Source organism: Hordeum vulgare, chromosome 3H (assembly GCF_904849725.1).
Source record: "Hordeum vulgare subsp. vulgare chromosome 3H, MorexV3_pseudomolecules_assembly, whole genome shotgun sequence".
In the NCBI taxonomy this organism is placed as follows: Eukaryota; Viridiplantae; Streptophyta; class Magnoliopsida; order Poales; family Poaceae; genus Hordeum; species Hordeum vulgare.
In genome coordinates, this window is record NC_058520.1 from 601,106,531 (window position 1) to 601,129,445 (window position 22,915).

The window sequence follows — 22,915 nt, forward strand, 5'->3', positions numbered from 1 at the left end:
TCGAGAAGTTAAATTTGGTTGGAAAAGAAAAAAAATACTTGAAGAAAAAATTGAAAATAATTGAGGATAAGAATATGGAACTGGAGTTGCATGTCGTCGATGTCATCAATGATCGCAAGATGAAGATGGATGCAACGCCGTTGAAGATGGATGCAATGCGCTTGAAGATGGATGAAATGCGCTTGAAGATTAGGAATATTAGAAAATATGCCATTGATAAAGAGGCTTGGTATCATTATGTTGTTGGGTCAATTGTTACCTTAGTTGCGATTTTGATCGCGTTTGTTGTTGCATTTAAATGTTTTACATAGTTGTATGTTGTTTCATGAGAGAACTTTATGTATTTATTTTTTGCAATAATATCATTTGATCACTTGTTCTTTGGCTTTAATGTGATGATGAACTTGTATTAATTTGGTCATATGTTCTGCAATGGTTTTTTGAACTTATTTGAACTCCATACTTTTTGTGTGTTCAAAATGCACCATTCAAAGGCACATCACAAAATTTCAACAATTTCTGACTTCATTTGGTATATTTCGTGCATTTACTTATTTTTTTGAGCTAGTTGACCCTGAAATTCAAAAGCACTACAAATGAACTCTGAAAATGTTGAAAGTTGGCATGCTATCATCATTTCACCCACATAGCATGTGTTAAAAAGTTGAGAGGGCTACGACAAAAACTGGATGCACTTCGTGTACAAAACGGACAATCTCTCTCGAAGTATCGGGGTTTCGAACGAGAACTCATCTCTTACAAAGGGATTTCATTTTTTTGAACTTATTTGAACTTCATACTTTTTGTGTGTTCAAAATGCACCATTCAAAGGCACACCACAAAATTTCAATAATTTCTGACTTCATTTGGTATATTTCGTGCATTTACTTTTTTTTGAGCTAGTTGACCCTGAAATTGAAAAGCACTACAAATGAACTCTAAAAATGTTGAAAGTTGGCATGCTATCATCATATCACCCACATACCATGTGTTAAAAAGTTGAGAGGGCTACGACAAAAACTGGATGCACTTCGTGTACAAAACGGATAATCTCTCTCTCGAAGTATCAGGGTTTCGAACGAGAACTCATCTCTTACAAAGGGATTTCATTTTTTTTTGAACTTATTTGAACTCCATACTTTTTGTGTGTTCAAAATGCACCATTCAAAGGCACACCACAAAATTTCAACAATTTCTGACTTTATTTGGTATATTTTGTGCATTTACTTATTTTTTTTGAGCTAGTTGACCCTGAAATTGAAAAGCACTACAAATGAACTCTGAAAATGTTGAAAGTTGGCATGCTATCATCATTTCACCCACATAGCATGTGTTAAAAAGTTAAGAGGGCTACGACAAAAGTGGATGCACTTCGTGTACAAAACGGACAATCTCTCTCGAAGTATCAGGGTTTCGAACGAGAACTCATCTCTTACAAAGGGATTTCATTTTTTTGAACTTATTTGAACTCCATACTTTTTGTGTGTTCAAAATGCACCATTCAAAGGCACACCACAAAATTTCAACAATTTCTGACTTCATTTGGCATATTTCATGCATTTACTTATTTTTTTTGAGCTAGTTGACCCTGAAATTGAAAAGCACTACCAATGAACTCTGAAAATGTTGAAAGTTGGCATGCTATCATCATTTCACCCACATAGCATGTGTTAAAAAGTTGAGAGGGCTACGACAAAAACTGGATGCACGTCATGTACAAAACGGACAATCTCTCTCGAAGTATCAGGGTTTCGAACGAGAACTCATCTCTTACATTGATACTATGAAAATGAAAAGTGTTTGAAATTTAGTACATTCCATACATGCATTACATAAAAGGTTTAATACATTATTACATTATTACACCAATATTCCTATCTATTATTTCTGTTTTCTTCTCGGTTGTAGCCATGGAGAATCTTCATCATTCAGTAGGATGCTTGGGTCAGTTTTCACTTTGAAGGGCGGAATTTCATTAAACTTATTATAATCTTCTGACATGTCTGTCTTGTCATCTACTCCCACGATGTTTCTTTTCCCTGAAAGAACTATGTGGCGTTTTGGCTCATCAGACGATATCTTCTTTTGCTGATTTCTTTTTCTCGTTAATGTAGACATGTCCTTCACATAGAAAACCTGAGCGACATCATTGGCTAGAACAAATGGTTCGTCCATGTACGCAAGATTGTTGAGATCCACTGTTGTCATGTCGTACTTTTGGTCTACAACTACCCCGCCTCCTGTCAGCTTCACCCATTTGCACCGAAATAAAGGGATCTTAAAAGTAGGTCCATAGTCAAGTTCCCATATCTCCTCTATGTACCCGTAATATGTTTCCAAACAGTGCCCATTCTCGTCTGTTGCATCAAAGCGGACACCACTATTTTGGTTGGTGCTCTTTTTATCTTGGGCAACCGTGTAAAATGTATTCCCATTTATCTCATACCCTTGGAAAGTACATATAGTCGAAGATGGTGGCCTGGCCAAACAGTACAGCTCATCTTCAACGATGTCGTCATTCATGAGATGTGTCTGCAACCAACTGCCGAAAGTCTTCTCGTGTTCCCCTTTAATCCAAGATTCAGCCTTCCCCGGGTTTTCGGAGTGTAGAATATTCTTGTGTCTCACGATATACGGAGCCACCACGGTGGAATTGTGTAGAACTGTGTAGTGTGCTTGAGAGAAAGAATGCCCGTCCATACATACTTTTGCTTTCCTTCCTAGTGTGCCTTTTCCTATCAGCCTACCCTCATACCGAGATTCAGGAACACCAATTGGCTTAAGGTCAGGAAGAAAGTCCACACAAAACTCAATGACCTCCTCTGTTCCATAGCCCTTGGAGATGCTTCCTTCTGGCCTAGCACGGTTACGAACATATTTCTTTAAGACTCCCATGAACCTCTCGAAGGGGAACATATTGTGTAGAAACACAGGACCGAGAACTCTAATCTCTTCGACTAGGTGAAATAGGAGGTGTGTCATTATATTGAAGAAGGATGGCGGGAAGAACAACTCAAAGCTGACCAGACATTGGACCACATCAATCTGTAACCCTGATAGACTTTCTCAATCGATTACCTTCTGAGAAATTGCATTGAGGAATGCACATACCTTCACAATTGCCAGGCGAACATTTTCTGGTAGAATTCCCCTCAATGCAACCGGAAGCAATTGCGTCATAAGCACGTGGCAGTCATGAGACTTTAGGTTTTGGAATTTTTTGTCTTTCATATTTACGATTCCCTTTATATTCGACGAGAAGCCAGTCGGGACCTTGATACTGAACAGGACTTCAAAGAAGATTTCCTTCTCTTCCTTAGTAAGAGCGTAGCTGGCACGCCCTTGAAACTGCCCTGGATGCATGCCATCTCTTCCTTTATGACGTTCCTGGTCCTCCCGTGCTTCCGGTGTATCTTTTGACTTCCCATACAAGCCCAGGAAGCCTAGAATATTCACGCAGAGATTCTTCGTCAGGTGCATCACGTCGATTGCCGAGGGGACCTCATGGACTTCCCAGTAGGGTAGCTCCCAAAATATAGATTTCTTCTTCCACATGGGTACGCGCTTATCAGGGCCGTTAGGAACAGGTTGGCTGCCAGAACCCTTTCCAAAGATTACTTTTAAATCTTTGACCATATCAAATACTTCAACACCAGTACGGATGACAGACTTCCCCCGGGGTTCTGCCTTGCCATTGAAATGCTTGCCTTTTTTCTTTAAGGGATGTTTGGGCGGAAGAAAACGACGATTGTACGGATACACATTCTTCCTACAGTTGTCGAGATATATACTTTCTGTCTGATCCAAACAGTGCATGCATGCATTGTATCCCTTGTTTGACTGTCCTGAAATGTTACTAAGAGCATGCCAATCATTGATGGTTACGAAAAGCAACGCTCGAAGGTCAAATTCCTCTTGTTTGTGCTCGTCCCACACACGTACACCTAGTTCGGCCCACAGCTGTAAAAGTTCATCAACTAATGGCCTTAGGTACACATCAATATCGTTGCCGGGTTGCTTTGGACCTTGTATAAGCACTGGCATCATAATGAACTTCCGCTTCATGCACAACCAAGGAGGAAGGTTGTAGATACATAGAGTAACGGGCCAGGTGCTGTGACTGCAACTCTGCTCCCCAAAAGGATTCATGCCATCTGTACTCAGACCTAATCATAAGTTCCTTGCGTCAGCTGCAAATCTCGGAACTCTCTCTCGATTTTTCTCCACTGCCGACCATCAGCGGTGTGCCTCAACTTATCGTCTTTCATACGATCTTCCATGTGCCATCGCAACAACTTCGCATGATCTTTATTTCTGAATAGACGTTTCAACCGTGGTATTATAGGAGCATACCACATCATCTTGGCAGGAACCCTCTTCCTGGGTGGCTCGCCCTCAATATCACCAGGGTCATCTTTTCTGATCTTATACCGCAATGCAGTGCATACCGGGCATTTATCCATATTCTCGTACTTCTCACCGCGGTAGAGGATGCAGTCATTAGGGCATGCATGTATCTTCTGCACGTCTAATCCTAGAGGGCAGACAAGCTTTTTTGCTTCGTACGTGCTGGCGGGCAATTCGTTCTTTCTTGGAAGCATCTTCTTCATCAGTACCAGCAACTTTTCGAATGACGAGTCAGTCACACCGGTCTCTGCCTTCCACTTCAGCAATTCCAGTGTGCTACCCAGCTTCTTCTGGCCATCTTCACAAGTTGGGTACAACAATTGTTGTGGTCCTGTAACATCTGCTCGAACTGCAACCTCTCCTTTTCTGTGTCGCAACCTCGTCGTGCATCAGAAATGACCCGACCAAGATCATCAGCGGGCTCATCTGGTTCCCGTTCTTCATCCTGATCTTCTTCTTCATTGTCTTCCATTGCGGTATCAGCATACTCAGGGAACATAGATCGGTAGTTGTCATCATCGTTCTCTTCTTCTTCATCATCGTCTTCCATCATAACCCCTCTTTCTCCGTGCTTGGTCCAAACATTATAGCCCGACATAAAACCGGACCGAAGCAGGTGGCTCTGAATGACTCTTGAGGAAGTGTAATCCTTCTCATTCCGACATTCAACACATGGACAAAACATATAGCCACCACCATGCTTGTTCGCATCGGCTGCATCTCGAAAAGAATGCACGCCTTCTCTGTAAGCGGCTGTGCGTCGATCACCGTACATCCATGGATGGCTCATCTGCGTTATACGACAGTATATCAAATACAATCACGATCCTAAAAATTAGTACCGCACGATCTAAACGAGGAAATATAGTTGCTAACCTTTTAGAATAAGTAGAAATAAAGAGGAATAGGTTTAAGCGTGGCTCGGGCATCTCATATCGTAGTTGTGTTCGGTGAACTGAAGCGGCATCGCTCTAACACACATTTCAACAAACACCTCTAGTGCATCAAAAAAAGTGGAGAGCGAGCACCCACCCACAATCCTCCATCCAAGAAAAATGCAACGAAGAGGGGAGAGGGGGGCTGTGCTATATATAGGCAGAGGACTTTAGTCCCGGTTTGAGACACAAACCGGGACTAAAGGTGGCGCACATGCGGGCTGCCCACCGCCTAGCCCTTTAGTCCCGGTTTGGGACACGAACCGGGACTAAAGGCTCCTTACGGGCCAGGACTAAAGCCTCGAGGGAGGATATGAGAATTGGGGCGACGTGGCCGGGCCTTTAGTCCCGGCCCAGGGGCAGGCCGGGACTAAAGGGTCCAGGCCAAAGGCCCGTTTTCTACTAGTGCATTTCAATTTTATTTTCTTCGTCTTTCTTATCTTATGTTTCAATAATACAGATTTAAGTCATCACGCGGAGAAGATAGATTATGTGGATATCATTAAAGATTTTGTTTCAAAGAAAACTAAAAGAATGATGTTGTTCAAATAAATATTATGCAACTAGAAGTTGAATATGCATGATTTTTTAAGTATCCAATTGTTATGGGAGATAATATCAATTGGGGATTGATCAAATAAATATCATAAACAATATAATTGGTCGTTAGTTTATTTTTTCAAAAGAGACATGGCCTCATTTTTTAGTTTCGCACAGGCCCCCGAATTTTGCCAGCCCAACCCTGCTAGTACATGCCAAATGACAAGTTTCATCATTCAATTAGGTGGAAAATATCTATGGTTTGATGTCCGATCTACAACTTCATTGGGACGAAGACCGGTAGCGCAACGGCTTATACCTTCAATAGCTCAGGTTCCATAGGAGGTGGCTCGGGGTGGCAGACAAAGTTGTTTTCATGACCACAAGATCTGGGAGCGCCCAACACCGATGGATGAGCTCACACCAGGGGAACCACCCTCGTTGTTGTGTCGTTGTGATGCCCTTCCTCCTCTCCTTTTGTGTTGGCACATCATGGGATTGCCTTCCTCCTCCCCGCACGCGCACTTAGTGTCCCGCTTTCCTCTCACGCCGACAAGTCATCTTCCTCTTCTCATGTGGCACAATTGTGTCCTTCTACTCCTCTCCTCCGGAGTCGCCTTGTCCAAATTGGGAGGAGTGAAGGATGTTGGTGCCATCTCGTCCAGAATCCAGAGGAGATGGCGTGTGACACACATAGGGGGTTAGTTTTTTATAGAGCTAGGGTTATCATCACAACAATGTGTGACATGCCTCGCATCACAATTCACAAATGATTTTTGAAGATAATCATGTGCTATGCGGACCATATTAAACCACGTGTCATTTCCACATGACACTTTGCATACATGCCGTCCTAGGCCACTGTGTGCTATTAATATATCACACACATGTTTCGTCTAGTATTGCTTGCGACTTATGCTTCAGAGAACCACACTCAGATATAAATAAATGTAACATGCCATACCTTTATTTGCAGTTTTTAGTGTCGCCAAAAACAAGAAAACTTCCCTATTTTACATCCTTAAACACGGCTGTCCTGTGAATATTTCACAAGCTTCATAAACAAACAATTCTAAGTTTACCCTAAAGTCTACAAGCATATAGGGCATGATATATTCATATTTCAAACATCATCCCTATTTCTAATTCAAATCAGCATACACTGCCTGCAAGACTTCATAAACTAGCCGAACGACAGCTGGCAGGAGCCCAACAACAAGCCAGGGCTTGATGAAGTACTTCCGCCTTAGCCACGCCATCCACCTCCGTGAGGAGCTCCGAGACCGCTTATCTAGAATTAGTGGGGGAGCCAGAATTTTTGTGAAGCCCGGGCAAACTTGACACTAAGTATCTCGTATGAAAATCAAAATCCGGTGCTATAGAATACACAGCTTATAAAACAGCCCCAATCTTCTGAACTACAAATTCACATTAATAATGAAGTCCAAATTTAAACATAGTAAACATGTAAATGTAATTTTGAATTAAACTAATGTAGAATATATTAATATTCAATTTGTAGACCAAAATAAGCTCAGCCTTGGCAACAAAAGGCATAGAACCAGGCCATGCATTGAACCATAGTCACCGTTTGCTAGGAAAAAGCTATCCAAACGTCCTAGAAGACAATATACAAGATAAAAATATGGATTTGTAAATCACGTAAATTAAGTGTCGTGATTTGTGAATGTGTTCACAATAAATGGCTTGCGAGAATAGCGACGATCAGATAAAACATACCGAATTGGATCTAGGCTAGAATCCTGCATGTCTCCCGTAGGTACTTGCACTCTCGGTCGTTCAGGGTCGAATTGGATCCCCTTGCAGAGGTCGGCGAAGCATTTGGCCACCTCATCGTTGTTGCCGTGGCTGTGTACAATGACGTCTCTCTTCGACAAAAGCTCCACGCCCTTAGGGGTGCAGGCCACCTGGAACATGAACACGCAATAAGCCGTGACGTGGCTCCCCACTGCCTTCCGGTTTCGCTGCTCCAGCTTGCGCATAAGCCGACATGTCTCACTCTCGATGTTCAGGCGAGGGACCTCCAGCGTGCCGTCGCCACCATTCAGCTTCACGTGGAGGATGCAACGCACGAAAACATATCTTGGAGCTTAGGCTCCTGTGCACCCACCTATCCGGCCACTCATTTATGCATCACGATTCGTGCAAACATTTTTTTCTTTTTTGTTTCTTCTTCATAATACAACATTTAAACTTCAAACTTCACAGCACAACAAAACATTCTAACTAGGTTTTTTTCCATACATCCTAAATACTGAACATATCTTTTCTTTAATCCAAAAAATCTCACTCCGTATATTTATGTTGGACCAAAAAATCTGAAAGTTTTTTCCCACATTCTAGTTAGAATATTTACGTGTTCTACAAAGTTTGAAGTTCAATGTTGTTTTATGTGGAAAAAACAAAAATGAGGAAATCTGGTGTAGTAACTTAGTTGTTTAGCACAGATCTTAAAGCAATGTTGGTGGGTAAAGATTAGGGGTGTGCAGAAGCATGAGCTTCAAAAATCCACGTCCATGCAGCGCATGTCCTTCTCGTCCATGGACCGACCCTTGAACTTCACCCCAGCGAAGCTGTACTCTTTGGCAGCAGGCGGGCTTCAAGTGCAAATGGAGAAGATTGCCACGCGCCGTTGGCAGCGATGGCACCATGGCCAGTGCTTCCCCTGCGTACTTCTGTGTTCTCAGGAGATTGAGTGCATACTTTGTGATCTCTTTAGTCACACGGTCCTTACAATCCAAAGTCGTCAGCTCACCAATCTTCTCGAGGACGAAGAGCGGTATCTGGTTCTCCGCCAGGTAAAAGACGTCGCGGAGCACCGACAACGCCTCGCCGACATCTACAGTCACTGTCGCATCATCTTCGGGATGTGCTTGGAAGCCAATAACGAGGCGGGAGAGTATGTAGCAGCCATCGAGGAGGAGCATGCGCACAAATTGCTTACTCTTCATGTCATCAAACGTGTTCGCGTAGCAGTTCCTCATGGATTCTTGGAGGCATGCGAGCTCGTTGATGTAGATGTTCACCGTCATGTCGGATTTCGTGGCTATTGCAGCCGTGAGCACCTTCTCAAGACTCGTCAGCTTGCCGTGCTCCATGGCGAGGTGCGGGCTCCTGCTCTGGGGTCGAGGGTATAGTTGTACGGGCCGATGGCACATAGTCAGCACCAAAGTTTTGGATTTCGTTTTGTAAAATATACCGCCGGCCCCCTAGCGAAATTGGGAAAATTAGTTTTTTTGGGTTTTTTTTTCGGAAAATTGCGAGTTATGTCATGGACATTGGCGATGATTATGGGACAAGAAGAGCGGCCCCGTCGCCAACCGGCGACTGGGATGAGTTCAGGCCGTCTAGTTTTCCACTCAGCTCACTGGCCAGCATGTTAGGAATAAGTGACACCACGATGATGATCAGCATGTGCGCGTGTTGGTCGAGTCCGGACGCCGGTTCGTGGCCGCGTCCATGGCCGTGACGAGTGAGCCCAGTGTGTGTGCGCAGGGTGAGTCTGGACGGGGTGTGATGTGCATGCATGTGTATTGGCTGGGCGTGGCCGTTGAGAGGTTGCGCAAGTTGTGAGTGAGTTAGTTAGCGCCTGAGGCGGCTTTGTACGTGCTAGTGGTGGCTGGGTCTTGGGTACGTGCGTGGGTGTTGGGTGTGTGTACCGGGTATTAAGACCCTCCCTCCTGTACTGCTTGTAAGGTGTGGTATGTGCCCAGTTTATGAAAGATTAGGCTGTTCGTGCGGCCGAGGCGCCGTTCATGCGAGGCGTATGTGCGCTGAAAAACCTTGTGTCCCAGTGTGCTCCTTCTTGCACCTCCATCTGAGGGAGTGAGAGAGAGATAGAGAGGTCCATCCGGCATTCGTGTCGCCGGAGGGATAATTGGCGTTCGTCGCCAGCGGGTTTGTCCTAACGCAGGTGAGCCATCTGTATAATGTAGGAATTGGCATAATCGCTAGATTGGCCTGGAATGAAAGCATATATATGAAATTATGAATGAATGTGGACCAGTCGTCAGCAAAAACAGAGCGTGATTAGTGCATGAAAAAATTGAACAAACGGGAGGATAAGTTTTCTTGGGACCTTGCCGATCCATTTGCTTCTCCACGACTAGTAAGCAGCCAATTGATTGCCTAGAAGAGCAGCCTTGCGCTCCCAGGACTTGAGTTCTGTTGCCCTCTCAACACTGAGTTCAAGCTGTGTTTCAGAGGTTGTAGCCAGCATCTGTATATGACTATATGTAACCCTTCCTCCTCCTTTAAATTCCGTTGAGGATAACCATACAAGATTCACGCGCAGGCAAGATCTATTAGATTACACATGAATCTGGTATAATTGACACACTATGCGAGAAGGAATCGACATATCAGCTCGAGTCAAGTCAAGCACTGAAGTGAAGGTGTGCAGTTTTCCTCGCGTGCATCGTTCTGAAAAGAGAAAACTACTAGATAGCTAGGAACTAGAATTCCCTCATGATATATAGGGCGCAAGGTTGCGTGCCTACAACAAAGAAAGAATAGTTTGAAGTGACCTGCATAATTGTTCTAGTTTTGTTCCCTTCCTGCTACTTGGCTGCTTTGACATCAACGCATTGGGCCTTAGCTACTTGCCTGCTTTGCCATCCATGGTCCATCTTGCTAGCTTCCGTGACTTACGTCCAGAAGTTTGAAATAGTATACGTGATTTCAGTGTCAGATTCCAATCAACAGTCCCTGATGGGAGGTCCGCTATACTTCAATTTGTATACACGCTGACGCATCACTATTCACTACTCATTGATTCATTACATAACATTTCCATTGATTCATCTTCAAACGACAGATAGAAGAAGATAGTAACAGATATTTGGTGCTGCTGCATTGATTTGTAGTTAGCTTCTCCTCGCTTGATGTCCTTTCTAACGGGCACTGCAGATCCTCCCGCCAACGGTGAGCATCAGCTTTAGGTCCCTGCCTCAGCAATCGTCCCAGTGAACTGATTACCATACCCTTTTTACCCAAAAGGATAGGTTTTATTCTTCACTTCTGATTTAATTACGGGGACGCACTGACAAACATCTCTTTGTTTCAATATAGATGATACAACGACCCACTACTACGGGAATCAGTTGTAATGTATTTCAATGAGATTATCGTATGTAAAAATATTTAGATTAATAACACGTGAACCAAAATCAAAAATACTTCTGACATATTATATTTGATCGTGTATATAGATCACTGTCTACTGAATATAAGTAGAGTAATAGAATGAAAAATATTTCCTAATGCATGGTTGCATGTGGTGGTGGATCTTCTTTCGTGCGTGGTTGTATGTTGAGGCGGGTCTTATCCCATCCATAATTGTCGGATGATGTGGTATCCTTGCATGTTGAGATAAATAAGTTAGTGGGGATCACTCTCTTAAGTATACCTGATGATGCCCCGCACGTTGTTGCTGTAGTATTTTGAAATATTACAATGAGGTTTTGGCTATATGAAACATCAATATTTGAACCAGTAGTTTTTGAAAGTATATAAGAATTAAATGTAAATAGCATAATAGAATGGAATTTTACATGCAGGCATGTTTGCATGTTGAAGTGGATTTTTAATATGCATATTTGCATGTTGAGGTGGGTCTTTTCCTATGAATGTTGAATGATGAGGTGGCATGCTTGTATGTTGAGAGAAATATGTTAGTGGGGGCCGGCTACCTATTTAGATATAGAAGATAGTATATCTATGACACATTTTTATTTTATTAAAACAGAAGTGTGAATTTGCTCAAGGTATATTTCAAATTCGTTCACCCCGAACATTTTTTTTTGCAATCAGTGAACATTTATATTAGTATTCTTGAGCATTTTTCTTCCAACACGTGAACACTTTTTTTTTTCATATCTGCCAATTTTTTGTTGCAACATTTCAACTTTTATTTTAATACCCATTAGAATTTATTTTAATATTCATGGATTTTTGTTTCTGGATAATAGAATTGCAAAAGGTGTTCATGGCACATTTTAGATTTGTTCAATGTGTATTTGAAAAAAAAATACTCATCATGCATTTACAAATACCAGCCCATATTCAAAACATGTTGATCGCATGGTAAACAATTTTTTATGAAAAATGTGATTTGTTTTGTATCTTTCTTAGAAAATTACTTTTTTAATACATGGTTAAAAGTTTAGTGCGTGATTGGATTATTTTAATTATGCGATGAATAATTTTTAATAAATGATAAACATTTTTGATACTTGATAAATATGTTTTTAATACATTATTATCATATTTTAACATACATGATGTTATTTTTTGGTACACGATGATTAAAAAAAAATACACCATGACGTTTTTAAAATTCATGTTAAACCGTTTCTAGTACACAATGAACCTTTTTTATTTTCCTTGTGAGATGCTTTTTTAAATACAAAAATACCATTTGAAAAGTGATAAAAAATATAAATATGCGTGCAACACTTTTTAATACCAAGAATAAACATTTTATAGTACATGAATAGTTCCATGTTCTTCATCAATGTCTATTGATTATCGTACTTTGTGAGAATAAAATTACACTCGTTCTTTTGGTGGTGCAGGTTGGAGATTGTCCTCCCATATCCAATCATTCGGATATGATGAGTTCATATTGGTGTGTCAGATCAGTTTGATTCTTTGTGGAGTTCAAATCTTGCATCGACACAATGCTAAAATATTGTGTTTCAATGGCCTGCACTTCTAGGGGATCATCCCGGCCCAAATACGTTCATCGATTAAGAGTTTCCATCTTTTTGGATGGGCGACTGAAGGTGGTTTCAAAAATCATTATTGCGGTCCAATTTCACCCTCTTTACCGAAGTGTTTGGGGTATTTTTTCTAGCAGAGATTGATAACACGAAGAAGGTGTTTTCAAGAGTTTCCATGATAATTTTTAGTCATAGGAGTTATTTGTATTTTCTTAGAATCTAGACCTTAGATCATAATCGGTGTAGCTGTAATTGTTATGAATATAAATAAAATTACAGGCGTTTTTCAAAAAAGAAGTGATCCATTGATTCACAGGACACCTTTCCCCTCCCCCCTAATTCAGAAACATTCATGCTTTTAATTTAACCGTAAGAGCTAACATATGTTGTGACTACATGAATACTTGTCATAAGAATAACGCGAAAGACGCCTCCACTGTTGAGGACGACCGCGGTCTCATGCTGATTGCACCAAGAGGGATGACACTACTTTTGGCCCCTACACCTTGAACGGCTTAGCACGCTCTACGCTATACACTATGCGAAAAGTAATCAGCATGTCATCTATAGTCAAGTCAAGCACTGAAGTGTTCCACACACAAAAAAAAAAGTCAAGCACTGAAGTGAAGGTGTGCATTGTCCTCGTGTGCATCTTTGTGAAAAGAGAAAGCTACTACCTAGGAATCCCTCGTGATAGGGCACAACCTTGCGTGGCTACAAGAAAGAAATAATAGTTTGAAGTGACCTGCTTGTTCTCGTTTGGTTCCTTGCAGGCCTAGAGGCAGCAACACCGGCCAGCGGAGAAAGGAGTACTAGCCACTTGGCTGCTTTCTTGCTTGGCAACGAGGCTAAGCTGGTCCGTCCTGCTACGTATCAGATCCCAATCAACTGAGATTCAGTCGACCCTGTGTATGTATATGTATGCCATTGAGTTTTTTAATTACCCCTAGCCTGTTACCCCTCACAGATGCGAGGACATCATCTTAGATGTGTTAAAAGTTTATGAAAATTAAACTATGGTATCATAATATTCATATTACATGATTAGGATAGTTCTATTACCATTTAAAATATTATGATAAATGAGATGGCGAATGTGATTGCGTTGTATTTGATCAGCTTTTTTTATGGATACATACTTATAATGTTCCATTTCCATAAAGAACATCATATCTATAACCATGCATATGTCTTGTGTGTACGTGAGCCTATGTTAGTAGTATGCATACAACTAAAGTTTGGATCGCAGGTATATGCAGTTCCAATGTGATACTATATTGGTTTATGAAGTCCAAATTAAGATTGTCGGTTGTTCATTATAATAGTGAGGGTAAAAATTCAGATTGTTTTCTGTTTCTGATGCTAAATTTGTATTGAGGATCTATCTTTTCACGTTCCATTAATAAATGTTTTTTCTAGGTCAGACTCCTCTCGCTTGATTCTTTATTCTTTTAGTGATCATGTGTTTCTTGGAATAAATATGGTATGTCATGAATATACTGTAGGCATATATATGCGAGTCTTGAAATATAGCAAGTAAAATCAAACAATTTTACATGCATATTTGTTCCAATGGTTGTAGAACCATTTTTTATATAGAGTTCTTTATGGGAAAAAGGAATAGATTGCTCAATGAACTCAATAGAAATATCAACATCTAAATACACAATCCTTCCATTGTTCCATGTCATACCTGCATTTACATCTCATTGCACCACCGACATCTTTATGACCTACTAACAGACATCTCATGGTACTCATGAAAGGAGGATGCACCATTGGTATGACTTGATGCTCTGCTTTTGTTTGTGTGTCAGGAGGGGGGAGGGGGCGATTTTTCATGATATTTTTTTCATCACATATCCCCTAATATGTACTTTCTCCATTTTAATCTACTCCGCATACTAAATGTTTGAAGTCAAACTTTGTACAAATTTGATCAATTTTATATTAAATTATTAACTTCTACTGTACCGAACCAATACCATTAAGTTTGATTTAGGACAAAGAAAATATGTAGAGTAAATAAAAACAAAGGGGTAAAAATAAAATATTAATGTTTGTTACTCCATTCAGATGGGTGCATATGACATGCATGTGTTCCGGATCGTTAATTCGCCTAATGAAATATATGTCTTGTACCACCAAAATTATATGTTTAAAACTTTATTTGGATATGAATTCAATGATATAGTTGGTATATACCATCGGTCTCATTAGTCAAATTGAGGGACTAAAAATTTGTGCGACCCCATCATTTATCTGCAATACGATAGTCTGTTTACTGTGATCTGTTTAGGTACACATGGAACGATAAACGGTCGGGTGAATGATCGCCTTTTTCAATCCATTGAACCTAGGCTCTGTAGGAGCAAGTGATATAAAAAAAAAGAGCATCTGGTAGCGAGATATTTTTATTCGGTTGGTTTTTAGTACTTTTCTGCCGTACTAAGTATTTGTATCCAGTAAAATTCCTAAATTATGTTAGGCTAACATGAGAATTTACAAATATTCGATTCTGAGCCCGGGCTCACCTACACCCGATGGAAAGTAAATTAAAAAAATACTAGAAAATTCCAAAAAAGACCTAAAGTTTTTTGTGGAGAAAGATGACTGAGTGTGTGAGGTGCCTGCAAAATTTCAAAGCATTTGTACATCCAAGTAGCTCTTAGAAAAAATAATCTGGTCCAAAAAGTGCACAAATAGTAAACTTTTTCACGGACCCTATTTTTTTTGCTGAGGGCTACTCATTCACCCACGTGCTCTGATATTTGGCACAGACATCATGCACCAATAATCTTTCTACACACAAAAAATTGTAGTTTTTTGAATTTTTAGTATTTTTAATGATTTTTTCAATCACTGTTGGGCTCAACTGAGTGTAGGAGCCAAAACGCCTCACTCGAGAACTTGTAGTTATTTTCTCTAAGGATAAGAATGGGTATTCTTGCGGTGGCAGTGGTCATTAGGTGGTCCAAGGATCTCAATGTAAATTTTGTTGTGTTTGGGGTGCTTTGTACTTCTAGTGATCTTCATAGTGGTTCTGGATCCTACCTTATCATTTGTCCTTTTAAAGCAGAGCAGAGCAGCAAGGCTTGTAGATCCATGGTACCAAGTTAAACATGCGAGTATATCTTTCTATGTGCTACATTCTCCAACATAGAGGCCACTCTCCTATTTTGTTCGTCTATTCACCCAAATCACATATACAAAAAACTTTGCTTGTAGCTAAAAACAAATCTAGATATAATAGAACCAGAAGGATTAGCAAAGAAAATATTGCATCGATAGTAAAATAGTATCTAATTTAGAAGACAAACATCATTTTTACACCTGGATTATCCTCGAGTAGGTGTATTTACTTTTCTGGAGGAGCAAGTGCACTTTCATTTCTTGTTTAATATTGATCCTTCCAAAGACAAAACGGTATTAGAAGAATATTAAAAAGAAGTGTAGCAAGCAGTGAGAAAAATACAGCAGCGCCTAGGCTAATAAGCAATCTGGAAGTGAAATAAACTCTATTTGAAGAAAGGAAAATCTAGTTGCGTGCAAAAGCGGGTATATTATGCAAGTGTGAAACAGGTTTGCTATTATACAGTAAAGAGAAAAAACGGCTTGACGAAAGAAATCAGGACAACAAAATATAACTTTACTCCATGCTTTTATAAAGTACATCTTGTGTCATGCTAATTTATGAGACAATATCGTTCTTCCATGGGACCTACTACACTGGAAAAGAAGAACAAATGGACGCTAGTATTTCCATGACCAGGTTTCGTGCGATATTTATGTGTCACTAGAAAAACAGCAATGTAAAAATTAGGGACTATAAATAGTCATTGTAAATAAAATACTCCCTCCGTTTCAAAATAAGTGTCATGAATTTAGTATTGCGTTAGTACAAATTTAGTACTATTGCGGCGACATCTATTTTGGGACGGAGGAGTAGCTAGTAAGAATCCAGTTGGCAGAAAGAAAGGTCCTCTACAGAAACTGTGAAAAGATAAGGAAACAGTGAAATAAGAACAAAATGTGACATCCACATATATTAGGGAATCTGGAGGATGAAATTCATGTAGGTTTGTAACAGTAGAAACTGCTATATTCTAGCAGCATTTACTCCCCTAAGCTGTTAGGATGAAAACTGATAGAGATATATTTAGAATCTTTACAAGTTGATGCTCACTGACATTTTAACCTCTAAGAAAATATTTATCATGAATTCTGGCTCCTGTAAATACCATCTTAAGAAGGTGTCCCAAGATGTGTCAGCCGCAAGTACATTGTGAAAAGGAAGGTTCTTCAATGCATAATTTCCACAAACAAATACAAATAGCAGATTTGTATGGCAAAACCTCACTTATGTAGCATGCCCAGTTATCCCCCCTACACAATAGAACCACCAGATTTGTTATCGCTGTCAAGCAATAGTGGGAATAACACATAAAACCACCGCTTGACATCATTGCGAATGTTGCCATTGAATCAGGTGTGTAGGTGTCCCAATCCAACTTAATTGGCAGTTCTTTTGAGGAAGCTCTTGGCAGATTTACTGGTCGCATCAATAAGTTACAAAGCTGAACTTGTAATAATGTACAAGACCCAGTGGTCTAAATTACACAAACTCGAAGTTAATCACCCCTAATAATATATATAGATTACCCAGAAAGTAGAGATCGTAAAAATCTACATTGACTTGTTTGTTGTTCCTACCTTTTATTAGCATGCACATGATACTAGCCTAGACAGAACTAGACTACACTGTAACACCTTTTGAGTTGACATGCATGCAACGCACATCCAGTACTCACCTATGTTTGGATTATTCCAATATAGTTGTGCCCGGAGTGATGCTGTAGCTCTAAATTTCAGCTCCTACACCTTGGGCGGCTCAACGCACTCCCTAAATTTGGATAACACTTGCATGGAAAATGCAAATCACTGCCCTATCAGAAAAAGAAAAAAGAAAAGGAAAATGTATGACACTATAATTCTGATGGCCCACTAGTCCACGAATTCAAACTGGTTGCACACTTTAGACCATTAAATCAGAAAGTGATCGGATTTAGTCCATAAACTCATTTATTTGATCAAATAAGGCAAAACCGAGTAAAGAAGAGAAAAACCGGCCACATGGTTGTCACATTATCGTTTCTTAGACTATTCTGTAACTAACTATTTTTTACAGGGCCCTATTTGCAAACTGACCATTTTCTCTAGCAACCTATCTTTACTAATGGCGTATAAATAAAATAAAAGAAAACCAATTGGATGTGATTTGAACATACAACCTGTATGAGTTGGCAACTAGCTGCTGACCACTGGAACACAACCTGACTTGTGTAATAAGTTGCGTCCGACTATATATGTTACTATAATTACGTTGACATTAACCTTTCCGTGCACAATAGAGTTATATTTTTTAAAGAAAATTGTTCTTTCCAAACAATTAATGTCAAAGGCACTAAACGAGCTAATAGGTACTTGACACAATTGTAGATATAAGGAAATCTACCGGCCAACACTAGAAGGAAATCGACCAGGTGATTGCATGCATGGGATCCACCCACGAAAAAAGAAACAAAAACGTGATTAAATATTGAATGAAATATCCTGGTTATGCATGAATATACAATTATATATACAATCGGCTGGCACTAATTAAACAAGTTGGATTGTGTCCCCATGGTTTGGGGCTACTTGCTAACTTTGAGAGGTTGTAGGTTCGAGTTGCCTGCCATCCAGGTTTTAAATATTTTTGCTCTATACGCCATTTAGCTAAGATAACTTCGAAAAAATGACAAGTTTGCAAATAAGTCCCTCCAAAAAATAGTTAGTACGACGGTCTAAGAGCCACTAATGTGGCTGCCATGTGGCCGGTTTTTCTCATCTCTAATCGGGTTTGGCCTTATTTCATCAAATAAACGAGTTTGTAGATTAAATCTGATCACTTTATGAGTTGGTGGCTTAAAATGTGCAATCAGTTTGAGTTCGTGGACTAGCGGCGTATTTCACTCTTTTTTATGAATATCTCAGTCATACGTACACTTCCACCATTAAGTAACCATCCTAATTGCAACATCGTATGTGTGTAATTTGATTGAGTTATAAATAATAGATTCTCATACGACGGTAAACTTTTCAGACGGTTATGTGTGTGGTCTCTTTTTTAGAGACTCTTGATGTTGGTCGGGTCATTGATCAAAGAACAACATGCACACTAAGAGCCTGTTTGGGACTGCTCCGCTCCTTAAAATTCAGCTCCGCTCCAGAAAAGACAAGCCAAACAGGGTAGCTCCACGATATGCTGCTCCGCAAAAAAACTAGAATCTCGGATACAACTTCAAAGTTTTTATGAAGCTCCTCAGAGGGTGCTCCAAAAAACTCTAAAAGCTGGAGTTGAGGGAAAATTACCCACCACTGCCACCAGTAAGTGGATACCCCTTCATTTCTTTCCCCTCAACCAATCAAATAGATTCTTTCCACCAAATTTTCTATTCATGAAGCTGGAGCTAGATGGAAGCCAAACATTCTCTTGATAGTGCTATAGCTTTTGCATGAAACTGCTCCAATGTGAATTTGATGGAGTGAAGTTGATTTTGGTGAATTGAAGCAGTCCCAAACATGCCCTAAATTCTGGGTTCACCAGCCCGCCCCCAGGATTGGTGGTTTGTAAATACATCCAGTGCTTTATACACGAGGTTCACAAGCAAGAAATGTTGCTTCCCCAAGGTCATGCGGGATGCTCCGAAAAAAATCACTCAATTTAATTTAAATGGCCACTGACTTGCATATACATATGTATTATAGTACTGTGTTTTAATTACCAACTCTAGGACCAATTTACGTCCAAATCATCACTACTTGGTCCAGACCAACAGAGGCCCAAAGCCAAGCCGGGTCGCGCATCCCTCCACGTTCTCTCCCCCGTCGCGTTTGTTCCGCCACCAACCACGCGAGGCCTCGAGTTAGGGTTCCCGCCGCCGCCCGGCGACACTGACCTGCCGCCCGCAAATCCGTCGGTGGCAGCTACCCTACTCCACCGCCCCGTCTCGTACGTCCGGTCTGCTCCGTCTTCACCGTGCCCGGTCGCCCGCCCGGTCTCCTCTCGTCCCGGTCCCATCTTCACCGTGCCTGGCTACCTTGTTTTCACCGCGCCCAGCTGCACCCATCTTCACCTCGCCTGGCTGCGCCGTCTCCTCTGCGTCCAGTCCCGTCTCCACTACGCCCGCTGCTGGTGAGCTGCTAAGGGTGTTATATACATTTCAACACACATTTCATACAACAAGGACAACCTAGAATTACGGAAAAGAACTGGACACATAATTCTCTGGGCAGTTTTGAGAATAGCAATTTTCCAGAATTATAAGGCGAAAAGAACCGGCCCATAGTCTTCCAGTGAACATAATTACATAAACAACACGTAGTTATTCTCACGTTGAAACATGACAACACGTAATAACAGTTTATCCTAATTCCCTCAGTCTTTGTAACTCAAAGCAGAGTACACTGCCTGGATGACAGTGCAAACTAGGCCAATGGCAGCTGCCACGAGCCCGACGGCGAGCCAAGGGTTGGTGAAGTACTTCCGCCTGAGCCACGCCATCCACCTCCGCCAGTAACTCTGATAACGCTTCTCCAGATTCAAGCATGTATCCCGCAGGTAGTTGCAATCAGGATCGTCAGGATCAAATAGGATCCCCTTGCAGAGGTCCGCAAAGCATTTGGCCACCTCGTCATTGTTGCCGTGACTGTGCACGATGATGCCCTTCTTCCACAGCAGCTCTACGTCCTTCGTGGTGCAGGCCACCTGTGACATGAACACGCAGTATGCTGTGACGTGGCTCCCCACCGCCTCCCGGTTCCGCTGCTCAAGCTCCATCAGGTTGCGCAGTAGTCGCCACGTCTCGCCGTCGATGTCGAGGACGGGGACCTCCAGGGTGCCGCCACAATCCAGCTTCACGTCAAGAATGCAACGTGGTGCGTGCTCCGGCTTGCTCATGGACTGACGCTTGAACGTCACCCCTGCAAACCTATACTCCGTCGCGGAGCGCCATCGGCTCACAGACACGGGATTGGCGCCTTTGATTGTTGCAGTAGGCGAGACAGAGGGTGCAGCAGGCTTCAAGTGCGTATGAAGAAGATGGAGAAGATTGCCCGGCACCACCATGGACGGCGATCCCACTACGTACTTGTGTACACTCATGAGTTTCTGGGCGTACTCCGCGATCTCTTTAATCACACGATCCTTACCATTCAAAGTTGTCAGCTCCCCTATCTTCTCAAGGACGAAGAAGGGTATCTGGTTCTCTGCAAGGAAAAACACGTCGCGGACAACCGCAAGCGCCTCTGCCCGGTTTGCCGACCGGACGCCGGCTTCCGCAGTCCCCGGTGCAACGTCGGCGGGTTGTGCCTCTGCCCGGACTGGGAGGTCAACCAGGCGGGAGAGTATGTAGCAACCGTCGAGGAGGAGCATGCGCACAAACTGCTCGCTCGTCATGTCATCAAACGTGTTGGCGTAACAATTTCTCACGGACTCCTCGAGGCATGTGAGCTCATTGACGTACATGTCCACTGTCACGCCGGGTCTCTCCACCTTTGCCGCCGAGAGCACCCTTTGGAGGCTCGACAGCTTGTCCTTCTCCATGGCGAGGTGCAGGCTGTTGCTCTGTGGTCGAGGGTGGTTGTACGGGCCGATGGCCACGTGGTTAGGGTCGTACTCGCTGCTGTCGACGTTGCGTGTGAGGTCGCGGACCTTGGCGACGATGATGGGAGAAGAAGAGCGCCCCCCGTCACCAATGTGCGCCTTGGATGATTCCAGGGCCTTTAGTTCCTTCGTCAGCTCATTGGCCAGCTGAGACTGAGGCATCTCTATCTCTATAACGTAGGAGTCGTCGGAATCGCTTGCAGATTGGCCTACAGTCCAAGTCGATCAGTCAGCAACAACAGAGGTTTATTAGTCACCTGGCCTATAGTTTGAATCTGATTAGAACAAGACAAAATTGAACAGGATAAGTTTTTTTGTCACCTGGCTGATCCATCTTGTTTCCTCTGCCTACTGGAGTAGAAGTTGCCCTTGCACTTGCGCTCCTGGAGTTCTGTTATCCTCTCAACTCTCAGTTCACGCTCTGTTTCAGAGTTGCACTAGCCCAGCATCTGTATATCATTATATGTAACCCATCCTCGCCTACTTTACATTCCTTTGAGGATAAGAATAGAAGATTCACGCGCAGGCATGACCAGTTAGATTACCCATGAAGCTGATGCTTAAAAGCTCCTATAATTGACACACTTTGCAAAAAAGAATCGACATATCAGCTAGAGTCAGTCAAGCACTGAGATGAAGGTGTAAAGTTTTCCACGAGTGTATCTTTCAGAAAAGAGAAAGCTAGCTAGCAGGATTCCCGCTTGATAGCGCGCAAGATTGCCTGGCTACAAGTATTAAGGAACAATTGTTTGGAGTGACCTGGTTGTACTTGTTTGGTCCTCTTGCCTTGCATGCGTCACCATCAGGCTACATGCATCATATTTTGGATTCCGAATGACCAAATTTTCTCGTGGGGGGGGGGGGGGGGGGGGGGCAAGATTCTCGGTTACCACGGTTACCGAGAAATACCGAATAAATTTCGTACGAATTTATAATGGAATTTTGAATTCAAATTTTGAAAACTAGAAATACAACAGACTTGAACATGACTAGATAAGAAAAGTGTTAGTAGCTCAGTGGTATTTCGACTCTCCCTTGGGTAGTTTTCTTTTTTTGTGTACGTCTTGAAAAAAATAAACAAAACATAAAAAGTTATTTTGGATTCCGAATGACCAAATTTTCTCGTGTGGGGGGGGGGGGGGGGGCAAGATTCTCGGTTACCACGGTTACCGAGAAATACCGAATAAATTTCGTACGAATTTATAATGGAATTTTGAATTCAAATTTTGAAAACTAGAAATACAACAGACTTAAACATGACTAGATAAGAAAAGTGTTAGTAGCTCAGTGGTATTTCGACTCTCCCTTGGGTAGTTTTCTTTTTTTGTGTACGTCTTGAAAAAAATAAACAAAACATAAAAAGTTACTCTCATAGTGGTCGAACATCGAACCTCTTGAGATCGGTGGTAGGCGGTTACCACCACGCCATAGCTGCACCCATAACATCATTGAGACGCCGCTTTATTTGACTACAGCCCGAGCGTTTAAATTCAAAATATTCAAAAAGTTCGAATTTTTTGACTCGGGATACAACTTTCTCGTGGGGCGGCGAGAAACGCGGTTACCGCCCGGTAACCGTTTTT

At 41.8% G+C, this 22,915-nt stretch overlaps 1 protein-coding gene and 1 pseudogene across 1 annotated transcript; both read right to left on the reverse strand.

Moving 5' to 3' along the window:
* Positions 1 to 7,632: 7,632 nt before the first annotated feature.
* Positions 7,633 to 9,060, reverse strand: LOC123442200 (annotated as a pseudogene).
* Positions 9,061 to 20,025: 10,965 nt separating this feature from the next.
* On the reverse strand, positions 20,026 to 21,745 carry LOC123440998 (UPF0481 protein At3g47200-like). Its single transcript, XM_045117532.1, has 2 exons — positions 21,654 to 21,745; positions 20,026 to 21,541 (listed from the first exon to the last, which is right to left on the reverse strand). Exons 1-2 carry the CDS (start codon positions 21,664 to 21,666, stop codon positions 20,106 to 20,108), a joined length of 1,449 nt encoding a protein of 482 aa, XP_044973467.1. The 5' UTR covers positions 21,667 to 21,745; the 3' UTR covers positions 20,026 to 20,105.
* Positions 21,746 to 22,915: the final 1,170 nt, after the last annotated feature.